This window comes from Rhincodon typus, chromosome 13, assembly GCF_021869965.1.
Source record: "Rhincodon typus isolate 14 chromosome 13, sRhiTyp1.1, whole genome shotgun sequence".
NCBI lineage: Eukaryota > Metazoa > Chordata > Chondrichthyes > Orectolobiformes > Rhincodontidae > Rhincodon > Rhincodon typus.
This window is the reverse complement of record NC_063344.1, coordinates 20,121,980-20,140,127: the sequence shown is the minus strand read 5'-3', so window position 1 is coordinate 20,140,127 and position 18,148 is coordinate 20,121,980. Positions and strand designations below refer to the sequence as shown.

Below are 18,148 nucleotides of genomic sequence, written 5' to 3'. Positions count from 1 at the left end.
CCCACGTCCCAAGAATGAGTTAAAAAAAAAGAATTCCACCACAATTGGGGTATCGTTTAAAATCACATGCACCTCACACTTTAACGATGACGATATCTTGTCAAAGTTGTAGCGAACATTAAACAGATTAATACAACATATGGGGTCTTAGTTATTTGCAGAGGCTGGAGAAGCTGGTTACTTTGAGAGCCATTACTCTTCAGGCCAACTTTTAAGAACGAAGGCAAAAATTGTGAGTGAGATTCGGGGAAATAAGCAGGAATAATCTATGTATTGGTAGGAGTTTCAGCAACCCAAGAACACAGTTGCAACGTCTTTGATAAGAACGCCTTGTGGTAGAGTGGTGCTTGTTTTTCGTCTTTACTCATCTGGTCATTATGGTTTGGAACATATTTTCTAAATGGTTTTCTACAAGGCGATTCAATGGTACCTTTCTAAAAATGAACTGAATACGGAGTTAAATACGGATTGTATTGTATAGCTGTATTGTCAAGGGGAGAGGGCATGGGAATGTGTTCTGACTGTGGGTTCAGAGAGCCGAACGGTTTACAACGGACAGAATTTTGTTCGTCTGTACTGTAAGATATCATGAAAGGAAATCAACGTAATTAGAAGTTGCGTAAATGAAAATAGGTGGCCCAGTGATTAGCACTGCTGCCTTGCAATACCAGGGTCCTCGGTTCGATTCCACTCTCGGGCGACTATCTGTGTGGAGTTTGCACATTCTCCCCGTGTCTGCATGGGTTTCCTCCCATAGATGTGCAGGCTAGGTCGATTGGCCATGCGAAATTGCCCATAGTGTTCAGGAATGTGTGGATTAGGTGAGTTATAGGGGGATGGGTCTGGGTGGGATGCTCTGAGGGTCATTGTGGACTTGTTGGGCCGAAGGGACTTTTTCCACACTGTAGGAATTCTATGAAAAGAAAGTCAAACATAATCGCCCTTGGAAAGTTAGGAAAACGGCCTCTCAAATTGCTTTTCATTTCAATTTAATCAAAGGATGCTCAGCATTTTCCACAGAGTTGTATAAATTCATTCTGTGTCGACCATAATAATAGCCTGAATCTATTCTTCAAAGAATAATAATTGACTAAGCTCCCAGTATAATCATATTAGCTACGGGCATTGGGGGAAAAATCCCTAATGTAATTATTTTCCAAGAGCAGTGGAGTTAATCTACCATGACTCTCTGGGTGACAATGGTGAGATGCCTGTATATTCCAATCCCATCATGCACACATATATATCTTTTTATTGCGGAGTAAAGACATAAGAAATTATTTCAAGCGATCGTTAGACAGTATTTAAGTGGATTTTACGATGCATTTTAATACTATATTGGGAATTTTGTTGCTAATATTTTTCGAAGAAGGGAGTTCTGGAGGTGAACCATCCTGTAGACCTCAAGATAAGTTCATCACTCGGGGATTAATGAAGGATGGGGACGTTGTCCTTGGCGGATTATTCATTGTCCATTTTAGAACAACACTGCCGAATAATTCGTTAGAGACAAAACCGGAAGAGGTGCGCTGCCAAGAGTGAGTGATAAACCAACCTCCGCTGGCCGCTTTGAGTAATAGTTGCGTGTTTGAAGCGAATGACACAACATTTATGTGGCCCTCTTCACATCACAGGTGGAGGGATAGGAGGTGAGGGGTAGGTCCGGATACTACGGAAGTGTATTCCCAAGTATGATGTAGAAAATGTGGCAAAGGCTTGTGCGCACAAACTTCCCAGCAGCAGCTCGGTGAAAATGACTGGATGATCTGTTTTAGTATTGGTGGTTCAGGGCCAAATATTGGTCAGATCATTTGACGTGACTTCGCTGCTTTGATTAGAATTCTAGCTGGAGAATCTTTTTCCTCCACGGTTTTGGATCTCATTCGATTGGTGTCATTTCCGAGAGTACAGATATTACTCTCACCTATATCAGAAGTACCAAATTAAATTTAGTGCTGAAGTCTTTGGAGTTGAGCGTGGAGGGGCGTGTGCTAGTGCAAAACCAAAGCGCTACTGGGAGTGAGTAACCAGTCCATGTTTGAGGTGGAGCGTGAGCCGCAATAGTATCGAAAGAAAATAATGGCGGTGCTTGTGGTATATGGAATGAGCAATGGTATGACTTAGAATGAACAACGATCCTGTGTTTATTGCCTGTAATGTGTTGCTCCCTGTGGAGTATAACAATGTTATGAAACTGAAACATGAACAAAAACAACCCTTCGATGCTATTGAAAGCAAAATTAACTGCAGCAGGTGCTCACCTTTATTTACCATTTCTTTTCAAGATGTGGGCGAGCTATTAAAACCAGTACATATCATGTTTCTTGGACAGCTACAGGTAATAACGGGTCTACTTCTTGAACAACCGTGGGTGTTTTGTTTTACCATGAAGTCGCTTGCCAGGTAACTTTGGGATGAGAATAGAATTCAGAGTAGCACAGATCAGATTAGGAAATATGGTTGCAGTCGACAAGAAGACACTGGCGAACGTTTCTGTCTCTTCAGCATTTCAACAGCTTCATTGCCACAGTTACAGAAACCAGGTTTTATCTAACCTAATTTCAAACACAGCAACTGCTCTGGAGAATTAACTCACTTTCTTTGGATTATTCGTCAGTGTCAATGGTCTAGTCTTAAAGCAGCAGTACAGGGTTACTTTATGTAGGAGTGTGGAATTGATAAATCGGACCTGAGACCCATTTATTTTCCAATTGGGCCTACTTCCCATAATTCATAGGATCATTTCATAGCTTGTTTTCCAAACACGCCGACGTTGAACTGCATATTCAGTGTGATTTTTTTTGTGTGTGCAGCATTACAACCGGAGTTGCAAATTCTCCAGAAGTATAGGTCAATTGATTATAAACAAAAAAAAATCAAATTAAAGTTGTAACATAAACGATATATGATCAGTCGGCTATCAAATTTATACAACTTAGATCAAAATTCAAGCAAAGGGAGCTTCAGTGGGCCAAAAGTTCTCTGGAAGAATAAATAATCTAACGTCTGAATATTTGCATCATCTCTATTTTACCTGTTGGAACACAATGGAAAGAGACCGTTCTTCAGGACGGCCAATCCATCACAGCTTATCTTACCCCGGCACTTCCAACCATAGTTGTTCCGACAGTTGATCATTCTATCGCGAGGGTTCACCAGTGCGACCTCAAGCAGCTTCATCCTAATCCGTTGTTAACTGTTTAAAGATACACAAAAATGGGTAATGTTTCCCTTCTCTAAAATTATCCAACGATTATTGTCATAAAAATACCTTTTGTTTACATTGGACCAGAGGGCCTTTAGAATTTCAGATGTTTGAACTCGCATACCTTATCCTGGAGTGTTTTTAATGCAGAACCTTAAATGATGACAATGTTCACATCAGCTAGGAATCTGATATATAGAATTTATATGCGGGGTTTTTCTCAGTGATCTGCTCAATCTCGGCAAAATCCCGCGGGAAACAGTTACCCATTGAGCTACCTAAGCCGGTTTCCTAGGGAATTAATTCCAGATGATTTAAAGAAGCTTCAGGATATTTCAGCGTTGACTCACAGAAAAGTTGAGAAGAAACAATCTGTATTGACAAAATATTCGGTTAGTTTTTTCCTAAATGAAGCGATTTTTCCCAAAAGGTAAAAAAAAGAATCATTTTGTGTCATTTTTGCACTTGACCTTGCATCTAATATTTCTACTTATGCTTTGGTAGCATCTCAATTCTGAAAGCAAACGTCCATGATTAACTTAAATTTAAATGCCAGACCTGCTTCGAATATGGATTTGAGGTTAAATAAAATTGAATATGCACCTTGAATAATAATAGGACTTCGCTTATGATCTTGCTGGAAATATCAAAATTTTTTAAAAAATGAAGTTTCATTAACACTCAAAAAGATCTCTTTTCGATCTGAAACCTGCGGTCATTTACGATTAATATGAATGGCTCTAAAGCAACTGAATTAAGCTTCAGCCTAACGATAAGTAATTCTGTGTTCTAGGTTCAACCTCCGTGGCTTGCGATGGGTCCAAACAATGATCTTTACCGTTGACGAAATAAACAGGGACCCAGATCTTCTTCCGAACACGACGTTAGGTTACAAGATTCTGGATAGTTGTGACGTCTCCTCCGAAGCACTTAAAGGAACTTTCCAGATACTGAATGGAGATGAAAGAGCTTCTTCACATGACACCTGTTTTGGTTTTTCCTCAGTGCCTATTGTAATAGGAGATGCGGGATCTTCGCGATCTGCTGCAGTTTCAAGAATTTTGGAGGTCTTTGGAATTCCTTTGGTAAGATGCGGGGAAATTTCCGTCCACTGGACCTTTGCTGATGTTGGTTCTTTAACTGATCTTAGTTTTAATTACTCTAATCCAACTTCCTGCACTGGTCCACTATTCAATTATCTTATTTTTTAAATTTCGAATTGTTAACCAATTGTGAATTTATGGAACATATATTACGTAACGAGCCTCAGGCAAATACAAGAAAACGATTCTTTATCATCCGCACATTCTTTTTATCTATCAGAAATAAAAAAAAAACAGAACTTGCTGGAAAAACTCAGCAGGTCTGGCAGCATCTGTGGAGAGAAAGCAGACTTAACATTTCGGGTCGAGTGACCCTTCCTCGGAACTGACGGTAGTTTGGAAAATAGCTACCTAGCAACCCTTCGTTCCGAGGGAGGGTCACGCGAATCCACACGTTAACTCTGATTTCTGTCCACAGATACTGCCAGACCTGCTGTGCTTTTCCCGAGATATCTATTTTTGTATCTGAGTTATGGCATCAGCAGTTCTATTGGTTTTCCCCCCAAGTTCAGTTTTGATCTGAGTTACGTTGCCACGATTCTGCCAACTAATCTAGTCAATCTTTGATATTTATCTTTTGACCTCCAAGACTTTTACACCGAGAAAACTTTAGTGAGACCCTTTGTCAATCGAAAGACTGACTACCTGTTAATCCTAGTTCATTTTAAAGAACTTTGATGTACTTTGCCGTACCTCACATATCATCGCTGCAATGAAACAAAATGGCGATGCATAACACTAAACCTGTGGCCTAACCAATTTAATCTGTGTTGCTATTTCTATTTAATATTCGCTGGCCACTTACCCTCGTTGATATTTGACCTTCCTTGCTATCGTTTGGGTGCACGTGATGTTGTGTCTAAATCTTTCCCCTCCTTTTTTTGAATGATGCAATATCAGGCAACCTCAGGGATGTCCCTACCTCCTTCATTGATCCTGCTGAATTCTTGGAAAAATTAATATGAGTAAATGAAGGCAGTTTCCCACTTTGGCCGACAAGTGATTGAATGAGAACACAAATGAAGAGCCGCTCATTTTATTGGGGGCTGCCACCTCCGGCCACCATTCCTTGAAATCAGGGTTAATCACGAAGAATTTCCAACATTGCAGCTAGTGACCAGGATAATTCAGGATCTAATTTCCAAAAAGCCACGTACACCAGCTCTGCCCCTGTTTTACTGGTCGTGTTTGTAATACTTGCACTGTTAAAAATTGCTGTATCACTGTATAAACTGAAGTAACGGGACGAGCAAAGGAACTAGAAAAAACGCAAGACCCCATTTGCAAGTTTCTTGAAATGGCATTCTGATGAAAACTCACTGGACTATAAGATTGACTCTGAATTCTGCTGCCATACGTGTTGAGTTTCTTCAGCAGTTTCTTTTGTTCTTTAAATTGTATGCTAGGAGATCGTTCTGACATTATTAATGAGCTCAAATTTCTCTCACACACAAAGTATCTGAAATTATACTTTAACCAGTTTAGTATGATTGAGGCAGATCTGCACAAATCCTTGAATGTACCACGAGAGTTTCTGAAGGCCGGTTAACGTGGCATATGGGATCCTGGGTTTTGTAAATAGAAACAGAGTCCAAAAGCCAGGATATTACGGCAGATGCTTGTGAAGAACTGGTTCAGCCTCAACTGGGGTATTGCGTCCGATCTTAGATACCAGACTTTGGGAGTAGGAATGGGAAAGAGCAGAATTGGAGAAGGTACGAATCCATTTAACAGTGTGGTTTTAAGGCTGGGGGGCTTTAGTTGCGTTAGACTGAGGCAACTGTGTTTGTTTTCCTTAGCGAAGTAAAGGCTGAAAGAAGATGCGTTGGATGCTTTTGAAATGTCAAGGACTCCAGATAGTATAGTGAGAGATTGTTCTCATTGGCAGAAATCTTGAGAATAAAATGAGATAAATTTAAGACATATAGGAAAATAACGAAGACGACAACAGGAAATCAATGTCTTCTGTAGGCACCTGATCATGAGGAATTCATGGTGGAGGAAGAATTGGTGTCTCATATCGCCGTTTTGTTTGTTTAAATTCAGTTCCAGTGGAGACGTAGGATAAAACATAAACAATATCTTCCTTGCTGAAGTTATTAAATTCAATAATGTCTATTAACATTACAGATCAGTTACTTTGCTTCCTGTGCCTGTCTAAGTGACAAAAACGAGTTCCCAACATTTTTCAGAACAGTACCCAGTGATGCCGTTCAAATCAAAGCTTTGCTGAGACTCATAAATTATTTCAAATGGAGCTGGATTGGCATTGTTGCAGTTGACAGCGACTACGGCCGCTTTGCTATTCAATCATTCGCTGAGGAAATCTGGAACTCTAATGTCTGCGTCGCCTATACGGAATTCATCTCTTCGGGTGGTGCTAGTGACAGAATGTCAAAGATTGCAGATACGATCACACAATCCTCTGCAAAAGTGATCATATTGTTTTGCGGAGAAAGCTACACTTTCGCTTTAATTCAAGAACTCAAAGTGAGAAACATCACCGATTTGCAATTGATAGCAAGCGAAGCCTGGGTCACCTCGTCCCTGATTTGGTCAAAAGAAAGTCAGGACATTTTGACTGGCACAATTGGTTTTGGAATCAGGAAAGCAGAGATTCCAGGACTCAGATTTTTTAGTTAAATTTCATCCTTCCACATCACCAGAGAATCCGTTTGTTGAGGAATTTTGGCAAGAGGTTTTCGGTTGTGAAGTAAGGCCACGTGACAGAACCTCTCCGCAAAACGAGTGGCAATTTTCTAGCAAACCGTGCACAGGATCAGAGGATCTGAATTTAACTAAGAACATATACACCGACGTGTCACAGCTAAGGGTTTCATACAATGTTTATAAAGCAGTTTATGCTATAGCACACGCCCTTCATAATTTACAATCCTGCATAAATGGAAAAGGGCCGTTTATAAACAAAACATGCGGTCAAAGATCAAACATCATACCATGGCAGGTAAGAGGCATTTTGTATTCTATTCTGAGAATAAGCAAAATTAAATCTGCCAAATGTTCTAGTTCTGAAGTAGAAATTCCAATCGAGTCTGCTCCGTCATTCATGGATGATCTGATAATCTCCAAATCTACTTTCTCGCCTTTTCTCTATAACACTTCATTCCCTTTCTGGTGTGTGTTTAAACACTGGAGCATACTAGTTACACCTTTAGAAATGATAACTGAAGGTATCATCTGCTGCAGTGTTAATCTTATTAAATTATATAGTTCTTTTAGAACTTTTCCACGACATGATAACAAATAGGAAATTTTCACAAACAAGTAGCACCAGTGCCTGACATAGTTACATAAAGCCATTGGAAGAATTCTTCAGTTTTATAATATTCATTATTTATTCATGAGTTACAGGGTATCGCTGGTTAAGGGTTTCATACAATGCTTACAAAAAGGTTTATGCTGTAGCACACGCCCTTAACAGTTATCCATGATGACACAGACAGCAATTAAGAACCTTTGGATCCACGTGTAGATCAGACCAGGTGAAGGCTGCAGACATTAGTAAAACAAAGAAATTTTTAGGGCAATTAACGTATGGTCTGTATTCAGGTACCATTAAAGTGCGGATTTTTATTTAAAAAGAGAAACTAATCCAAATTTCACGTCTGCAATGGTATCATACAAATTTATGCCCATAAATATTAGCGCAATGATCTGGAAAGCTGGCCAGTTACATCACCATTACTACACCGCTTTGTCCTACTGATGATCACTCATTCAATTTTTAAAAGTAATTACGTAATTGAAAAATATTTCATGTTTTGTCTTTGTTAAGCTTTTGCATTATCTGAAAGAAGTCAAGTTTATGAATAAATTTGGTGAAGAAGTAAGCTTTGATAGTAATGGAGATCCAATAGCTTCATATGACCTAATAAACTGGCAAAGGAGTGCTGATGGATCCGTTAACTTTGTAAAGGTTGGTTTTTATGATGCAGCGTTACCAAAAGGAGAAAAGCTTGTGCTGGCTGAACGCACCATCGTCTGGCATGGACATCAACATTTGGTAAGTGTCTTTTGAAGATACGTGTGAGATTTTTGCTAGTTTCTTAATCTCTGCAGACTGAAACGAATGAGATAAGATGAATTTTGTTTCATTCCATCGATAGTAATGGATTTAGTGGTGCTGAACAAGACAATTATCATCGCACTCACCAACATCAAAAGGATAATTGGTGAATGATATATTGCCTTTGCAACGGGAAATGCAACTTGCAATCTATCCCAGAATTGCGTTCTGTCATTAAACTTAGTAAACAAATTATTTTGGAACAATGAGCCATTTTCTACTTGCTGTCAGTTGCAGAGAAAGTAATATGGTAATTAATGAATGCATTGTAATAACTGTACATTAATTTAAAAATCAATTACTGCCCAAACGTACATTCTTAAGAGTCACTGGACCGGAAGCGTTAACACTGATTTCTCTCCACAGATGCTGACAGATCTGGTGAGATTTTCCAGCAATTTCTGAATTAGTTTCTGATTTCCAGCATCCACCGTTCTTAGCTTTCTTTTACTCTTAAAATTTTTATTTTTGCTTAACATCTTACAATCATTATATTTCCTCAATTATCTGGTCGACAGTCGAACATTTAAAAGAGATAGCATCCATCCCTAAACCCTCGGGAATATATCAGGTGCACATTCTTCAATATATTTTACTTCAGATGTAGTCTATGATCCCGTTAAAAAAAAACTAATCCTTACTTTAGCATTCAGCAAGGAAATTCCTCTCATCCTGCAAGGTTCTACTCTGTGGATTCTTCTCGTCCTCTGAGTTTCAAATGCCTTAACTTGCATGTTGGTTTTCATTCACGTATTATATTGGAATCAAAATGTATTACATTACAGCTTAAACTTATTACAACAGACGTTGGAGCATTGCACTATCCACCTTTCACCACATATATTTGAATGCTGTTCCCAGGAATCAAAATGATCAATTATATACCTTATCCATATTTTTTCAGAAGACAATACAGAATCTGTCCACAAGATTTAATTAATTAGAGTCAATACTATTCATTTGGATCCCTATTCTACAGATAATTTATGCTGTAGAGCAAAGTCATAGAGATGTGCGGCATGGAAGTAGACGCTTCAGTCCAACTTGTTCATGCCGACCACATATCCTAAATTAATCTGGTCCCATTTGCCAGCATTTGGCTCATATCCCTCTAAACCCTTCCTATGCATGTACCAATCCAGATGCCTTTCAAATATTGTAATTGCACCAGCCTTCACCACCTTCTCTGGCAGCTCATTCCATACACGCGCCACCATCGACATGAAAATGCTGCCCCTTAGGTCCCTTTTGAATCTTTCCCCTCTAGTTTTGGACTTCCCTACCCTGGAGCGAAAAAGCACTTGGCTATTCAACTTATCTATGCTCCTCATGATTTTATAAACTTCTTTAATGTCACCTCCTCAGCCACCGACGTTCCAGGGAAAATATCCAAGGAAAATACTTAGTAAATCGCGATGAAATCATGTACTGAAACAACCGTTGATACTTCGACCGTTATGTGAATGGATCAAAACAGCAATAACTGCAGTTTCACTCCTCTGCAGGTACCAGTGTCAGTTTGTAGTGACAACTGTCCAACAGGTACAAGAAAAGCAACTCGGAGGGGTGAGCCTATTTGCTGCTTTGATTGTTTACCATGTGCTGATGGGGAAATTAGTAACAAAACAGGTACGTATCATTGACCAACTCTCCTTATTCTATAGTATTAAACACATTGCATAAGCAATGAGGATTGTATCCTTTAAAATTCATCAACATTGAGTTATGCAGCTTTGGACCATAAACGTGCCGTGCAATAGATTAAATCATAGAGTCCCTACAGTGTGGAAGCAGGCCATTCGGACCATCAAGTCCACACCGACCCTCCGAGCAGCATCCTACCCAGACCCAGCTCCACCCTCTACCTCAACACCCTTCTCTATCCCTGCATTTCCCATCATAGACACCCGAGAAATGTTTGGGTATGTTGGTGTTTTACTTCAAGATTTCAGGCTGCTGTAAATTGCGTTGTACCAACCAAAGTAGAGCAATGTAAATTTGAATCAAATGCAAGCCACTTGCAATTTTGACTGAATATTCGATTTCAATCCCTTTAAGATAAAGCGAAAAAAAAGTCTCATTAGCATTAAGATTATGACTTAACCAGGTACTTGTGAGTGAGAATTTACATGCTTTGAGCTCAATTTTCCGTAATGAAAGTTTGGGACAGGACATTTGATTAACTCTGTCAACATTGCAATGCAATGATTACCATCATAAATATACAATAATCAATATTACAGACGTTGGCATAGCTTTTGGGAAATATCCATTTTTGTTGGATCTTTTCATCTGTCTGAATCACCATAATTTTTTGCTCCCTTGTTATCTTCTCTAGTTATTTTCATGGATGTGACCCAAGACATGATCCTCATTAAAATTTCATCTAGTCGAGAATTGTACAGTTGTGAGTTTGAAAATAATGGGACTTTTTGTGCGCAAATTTTAACTTCACATAGTTGTCATGACAATCTCAATTAGGCTCGATTCTTAAATCTATATGTAGGCACTTAGAACTAATATAAAGAAATGGAACTGATGAAAATTCAGACCATTGCTCTTAGTAATGGCTCATTACTCCATCTGATTGCAAAATCTGTGGATGAAAGTCCATTTCAGTCTATGAAAAGACGGTAGAAACTGATCCTTCAGGGCATTACAGAGGATTGAAGATCTAATTTGAAGATATGATATTGAAATAAGGCCCTGTCTGCCCATTCTTACAGAAAAAAAAAAAAAAAACTGGCCGGCCAGAAATAGGAAGAAGCATCTGAAATTTATTTAAATCAGGAGTATGAAATGTAACTGGGGTTTCAATTGCATTATCTCTGGGGAATCAGTAAGGAATCTGTTTCTGAAGAAGGGTCTAGGCCCGAAACGTCAGCCTTCCTGCTCCTCTGATGCTGCTTGGCCTGCTGTGTTCATCCGGCTCTATACCTTGTTATCAAGGAATCTGTTGCGACGTTTTGCTGAATTGAAACTAGTCTACAGATACAAGTGCCCTTCCATATAAAGCTAGGGCACCTGTTAGGTCAGAATTCGTAGTGTTCCCTGTTGGAGCAAGAACATTCATCGCCTGTTGCGTTCCCTCTACCCGCTGGTAAGACTCTGAGGAAACATCCTTCCAAACTTCCTGTCTTTAGGTCAGATGACACCGTTCATAGGTTTACGCACAGATAATAGGCGGCTTGTAAATAAGGTGCAGGAAGCGCTGTACACTATACACAGATAATAGAGAGCAATAAAAGCGATGCCAAAGATTGCTTTACACGAAGCAGGCTCGCCTGAACTGGTCTTATGGATCCATTATAGAAATACTCAATTGCGCTTCACATTGTTTAATGCGAATGAAATAAGTGCCGCTGTTAACAATGATGGCCACCCCAAAATGCAAACACCCCGGCAGAAATTTCAAATTTTACTACCATAAGACCATAAATATAGGACGAGAATTAGGAAATTCGGCCCACTGGGTTTGCTCCGCCATTCAATCATGGGTGATGTGGTTCTCAATCCCATTTTCCTATATCTCCCCATAACCGTTGATCCCCTTACTAGTCAAGAAACTCTGTCTTAAATACACTCAATGATTTGGTCTTCGCAGCCCTTTACGGCATCCAGTCCCACAGGTTCAACAGCCTCTAACTGAAGAAATTTCTCCTCATCTTCATTCCAAAGGGTCCTCCCCTCACTCCGAGACTGTGCTGTTGGGTCTTAGTCTCTCATACTAGCGAAAACATCTTCTCCAGATTCACTTTATCCAGGTCTTCCAGTATTCCGTAAGTTTCAACGAGATCCCCGCCCCTCATCCTTCTTAACTCCGTTAGGTACAGATCCAGAATCTTCAATCGCTCTTCATGTGGCAAACCCTTTATTTCTGGGATCATTCTTGTGAACGTCTTCTGGACCCCTTCACAGGTCAGCATATCCTTTGTCAGATACGAGTCCAAAACTACTCATAATATTCCAAATGCAGTCTGATCAAAGCCTTTTGCAGCCTTAGTTGTAAATAGTTGAACTATTGAAGTTTATCGGGCACAAAACCGGAGGTAGCAATTCGTGAGGTCATTATACTGCCCGATCTTTGTTTTCAATTGAGCTTCAAGGAAAGCTTGATAAGTATTTGGAATTCATGGCGAATCCACGACCGATCTATCTTTAAAACTGTTCTAGACTTGTGACACAATTATGTGGATCATTCGAAAAGTAACAACCTTTCTAATGGCGTTTTTTTATATCATCCTCTGCAGATTCTATTGAATGCTTGAAGTGTTCATTAGATCACTGGTCAAACGACGAAAGAAATGAATGTATTGCAAAGGAAAATGAATATCTTTCCTTTCAGGATGGAATTGGAATAACACTGATGATCATTTCACTACTTGGAGCTTGTGTCACAGGGGCTGTGGCAGCTGTATTCTTAAATTTCATAAATACTCCCATTGTCAGGGCCAACAATTCGGAACTAAGCTTTCTTCTACTAATCTCATTAATACTGTGCTTTCTGTGCTCCATTGCATTCATTGGACAGCCATCACCATGGTCATGCATGGTGCGGCACACTGTGTTTGGAGTTAGTTTTGCTTTATGTATTTCTTGTATTCTTAGTAAAACCCTGGTAGTCCTAATGGTATTTAAAGCAACTCTGCCCGGCAGTAATATTATGAAATGGTTCGGACCCAAACAGCAAAGGTCAACTGTCTTTTTCTCTACATTGATTCAAATTATAATATGCGTGTTCTGGTTGGTGATCTCTCCCCCAATCCCAGCTAAAAACACCAAATATCAAAGTGCAAAGATTATCCTTGAATGCGACTTAGGATCTCCAGTTGCTTTCTGCTGTGTGTTTGGTTACATTGGGCTCTTGGCTTGTTTATGTTTAATTTTAGCTTTCTTGGCCCGAGCGTTACCAGACAAATTCAATGAAGCTAAGTTTATAACATTTAGTATGCTCATTTTCTTTGCTGTGTGGTTAACTTTTGTCCCTGCTTATGTAAGCACCCATGGGAAATATACAGTGGCCGTGGAAGTGTTTGCAATTTTAACATCGAGCTTTGGGTTGCTCATCTGCATATTTACTCCAAAATGTTATATTATTTTGTTAAAACCAGAAGAAAACACAAGAAAACACTTGATCACTCAATCAGATAGACTTGAGACCAATTACGTCAAAACACATAGGCCGCCAAAAGCATCCTCGGAAACAGAGGGAATAGATTATTATTGTTGAAATGCATCCCAATCATGCTGATGTTAAACTTTTAGATGTTACAGGCAGTGAGGTTGCCTACCTCAGGAATGTCTGGTTTCACAGATCCTAGGGAATGGTAACTCTGTTATGTCAGTGTCACACTTACCTTATTTTCATGTAAGCGCGGTGTATTTCTGACAGGCAAAACAAGCTTAAACTGTCTGGAAAACTAAAGTAAACATCGAGGGGGAAACCTCGACAATAATGACGAAGCACTCTAACTCTCGCTGAATCTGTTAAATTGCCATTCGAGTCAAATTAATGGAAATGAAAATTAGTGTAATTTGATATTCAGTTCACCAGGGAACCAGAAGCACCGTACATTTCCTCTCGGTCGGCGAAGTAAGTTTCAACCTTCCTGCCTTGAAACAGCCCCTTCTTTGCCAGAGCTAATTGCAAATCTTCCAAAACTTCTCAAGTCTAAACAAGGAATTCATTTGGTATCATGTTCAACTTGCTGAACTTACTAATTCCCTGTCATGCTCGTGCTCTAACGTTTTTGGCATGATACATCTGGCGATTTTTGCATAACGCATATAAGACACGGTGAGTAAAATCACTCGGCATCCTGCTTAACCGGAGGAAAATTAATTTACTCACACCCTTCCGCCTGAAATAGCTCGAACATTGAGATTGACTGGACCGTCAAGGTCTTTCCTCCATTCTCCCAGTTAATTGCGATCTTCAATGGAATTCATCTACGACTTATGGAATTGCAATTCTATGCGTCCTGTGTAACAATTTAAGTTCAGTGAAAAGAACACATAGAGATTAGGTTCAAGGTCAGTTTCACAGTTTTTAGTGCCATCTCCAACCTTCCACTCACTCTTCTCAATATCTCATCGTTGGAACACATCACCCATCCTCCTTTTTGCATTCTTTCTCATGATTTCATTTTTGCAGAAGGAGGTATATCTCTGAACTTCTTTCTGCATGGAATCCACAAGCACTAGGCTTAATTTAAATGTATTTTGTATTTAGCAATTTTGCATGCCTTCTTCCAACCCCCTTTTAATGTAGTGTTGTGTTGCATATTAGCATTTACTAAAATAATACATACTCTGAATTAAAATACAGAAATAGTTATACTTTTTTTTCATTATGCATGTTTGATTAGTAAAAACAAAAATCTTCCAGAAACCTCTTGGCAACAGTTGTTGAAATGTGACAGAGGGAGATTATTAAATGAGGGTTTGAAGACGTGTGAAGAACTGTATATAAATGGAAGCTTATGGACATAAAATCTACTTAAATAAGCCCCATAAGTAAAGTGACGTTGGAAATTACGTATCACTAACTGTTTGCAACTAAAACAGAATTCTGAACTACAATATTCATTGCTGCATTCTTGACCGACATTTAATACCTGCAGCGCAGTCATAGAGCTGCATGATGGGTCAGTCGCAAAATATGGTAACAGTCCGATTTTCACATATTAATTTGACTATCAAATGAGATAGTTCTGTTGTGAATTGATGCAGTTGTGTCTTGATGTAACAACAGGTCAATTTTCCACCATCATATCAAAATGTTCTACCAGATATTTTGATAGAGAAGGCAGGTTTTGCTTCATTTTGTTTCCTTCCCTTTCAGCATTGTGCTTGCTCAATAGGATGCAGCTGGATAGAAAAGTTATCATCAACCTGACTAATTTGTAGGAAACCTATTCCAAGCATTGTATAGATTTACAGTGGTATTTTTTAAAGCTTGCTTGACATGTATTGGAACATTGGCTCTTGGTAGTGCTCAGAAAACAGAACCTGGTCAAACAGCCATAGAGGTGTACAGCATGGAAACAGACTCTTTCGTCCAACTCGTTCATATCGACCAAATATGCTAAAATAACCTAGTCCCATATATTAACATTTGGTCCATATCCCTCAAAACCATTCCTATTCAGATAACAATCTAAATGCCTTTTAGATGTCTCCACCACTTCCTGTGGCAGCTCATTCCATGCATGCACCACACTCTGTGGGAAAATGCTACCCGTTGGGTCCCTTTAAAATTTTTCCCCTGTCACCTTAAACCTACACCCCCTAGTTTTGGATTCCCACACACTGGGGAAAAGACCTTGGCTATTCACACTTTCCACGCCCCTCATGATTTTTTAAACCTCTATAAGGTCACTCCTCAGCCTCCAATGATCCAGGGAAAATAGCCCCAATCTATTCAGCCTCTCTCTATAGTTCAAACCCTCCAACCCTGGCAACATCCTTATAAATCTTTTCTGAACCCTTTCAAGTTTCACAGCATCCTTCCTATAGCGGGGAGTCCAGAGTTGCACGCAGTATTCCAAAAGTGGCCTAACCAATGTCTTGTACAGTTGCAACATGGTGACCCAACTCCTATACCTAATGCACTGACCAGTAAAGGCAAGCATACCAAACACTTTCTTCACTCTCCTGTCTACCTGTAACTCCACTTTCAAGGAACTATGAACCTGCACTCCAAGGTCTCTTTATTCAGCAACACTCCCCAGGACCTTACTATTAAGTGTATAAGTCCCGCCCTGATTTGCCGTTCTAAAATGCAGCACTTCAAAACTATCTGAATTAAACTCCATCTACCACTCCTTGGCCCATTGGCTCATCTGATCAAAGACCCATTGTACTCTGAGGTAAACTTCTTCGCTGTCCACTACACTTCCAGTTTTGGTGTCATCTGCAAACATGCTAACCATACTTCCCATGTTCACATCCAAATCATTTACTAAATAGCAAAAAAAAGCTATAGACGAGCACTGATCGTTGTGGCACACCGCTAGTCACAGTCTGAAAAGCAACACTCCACCCTAACCTAATGGTTGCGGGAGGCTATGGCCTCGTGGAATTATCTTGCGACCCAGATAACGTTCTGGGGATCCGAGTTCAAATCCTGCCATGGCAGATGGTGGAATTTGAATTCAATAAAATATCTGGAATTAAGAATCTAATGATAACCATGGATCGATTGTGGGAAAAACCAATTTGTTTCACTAATGTCCTATAGGGAAGGAAACTGCCAATCTTACCTGGTCTGGCCTACTTGTGTCTCCAGATCCACAGCAATGTCGTTGACTCTGAACTGCCCTCTGGGCAATTAGGGATAGACAATGAATGCTGCTTAGCCAGCGACACCCTCATCCTGTGAATTAATTTTTTGAAAAAAAAAACTACTACCTTGGAGCCAGTTGTGCTTCCAAATGGCTAGTTCTCCCTCTATTCCATGTGATCTAATCTTGCTAATGAGTCTACCATGAAGAACATTGTTGAACACTTTACTGAAGCCCAGACAGTTCATGTCCACCGTTTTGCTCTCACCAATCCTCTTCGTGACTTCTTCATTACATGTACGGTTTATGTGTGCAAATGTCTCCACAGTTACTGGTTAGATGGATCAATGAAAAGGTGCTATCCATTCTTTCGAACTTTTGGATTAGGTTTTGTTCTCCCCACCCTCGTTATTGGAACATACTGTTTGCTTAGGCTTGGGACCACGATCAGAAGGAAAATTAGCACGGCAAACCTGGCCATTGAGGAATGAAAAAAAGTCATGCCGGCGAGTATAGGGAAAAAGACCAAACTGTTTATATCTTGGCAATGTATTTTGTAGATTTTGGAGTAATGAGGCAAATGAACAAAATTTGAATCTTTGGTACTTTTACTGGAAACGTAGATTTATTTAATACGTTTTATTTCGCGATATGCTATGTAGTGGGGTTGAGAGCACATTTCCCAATAGTCAGTTTTCCTGTTTAAACGTATGTTTTTAATAAGTTTCAAGAGCATATCTACTCATTAAAACAGAGAACTCCTTTATACAGGTCACCAAATTACTCACTGGCACCTACATCCGATTGTTACATGGTTAATATACATCAGGGCTACTCTCTCATTAGAGAGAGATGACAGGCGGGGGAACAGGTTAATAAGAATAATCCTTCACGTTGACCTCATTTGGTGTGGGAAATGAACCCATGCTGTTGGCTTCACTTTGCACTGTGAACGCCCCTTGCTCAGTTGGCTGAACAGCTGGTTTGCAATGCAGAGACAACAGCTTATGATTCAGTGGGGCTATGGTGACTTTACCTTTTATTCAACGAACTCAGTAAAGGCAGATCATATCACATGTTTAATCTTCTTACTGGCCGTGCAAACTTTTATGTGCACTCTTGCTACTGCATTCCTTACATTACAACAGCGAGTTCATTGGCTGGAAAACACTTTGAAATGCCCTTGGATTGTAAAAGACACTATCAAAATGCAAACCTTCATCAAAATGAATCTACGACTGGATTTCACGCCGTCTCTTAGCCATAGATAAGAAAGAGGGACGAAACAAAATACGCAAGGACAAAAAAAAATCTCCAGTCACAGAAAAAAGATAATCCAAAATGATGTTACTTACTTGTGATCTATTGTAGATCATTTTGAATGTCTTCATTTTTATGAGACACTTTGAAGAGAAAAACGTAATGCAAGGACTCTTTGCCGCTCCTCCATATTTTGAAATTTTCAATT

General features: G+C 39.6%; 1 protein-coding gene across 1 annotated transcript; it reads left to right on the top strand.

Moving 5' to 3' along the window:
• The first annotated feature begins 4,005 nt into the window (after positions 1 to 4,005).
• LOC109913596 (extracellular calcium-sensing receptor-like) lies at positions 4,006 to 13,625 on the top strand. The gene is given in 6 exon segments (XM_020513138.2): positions 4,006 to 4,290; positions 6,439 to 6,935; positions 6,937 to 7,273; positions 8,105 to 8,332; positions 9,901 to 10,024; positions 12,646 to 13,625. Coding segments are annotated over 6 exon segments (2,424 nt in total). The 5' UTR covers positions 4,006 to 4,032.
• Positions 13,626 to 18,148: the final 4,523 nt, after the last annotated feature.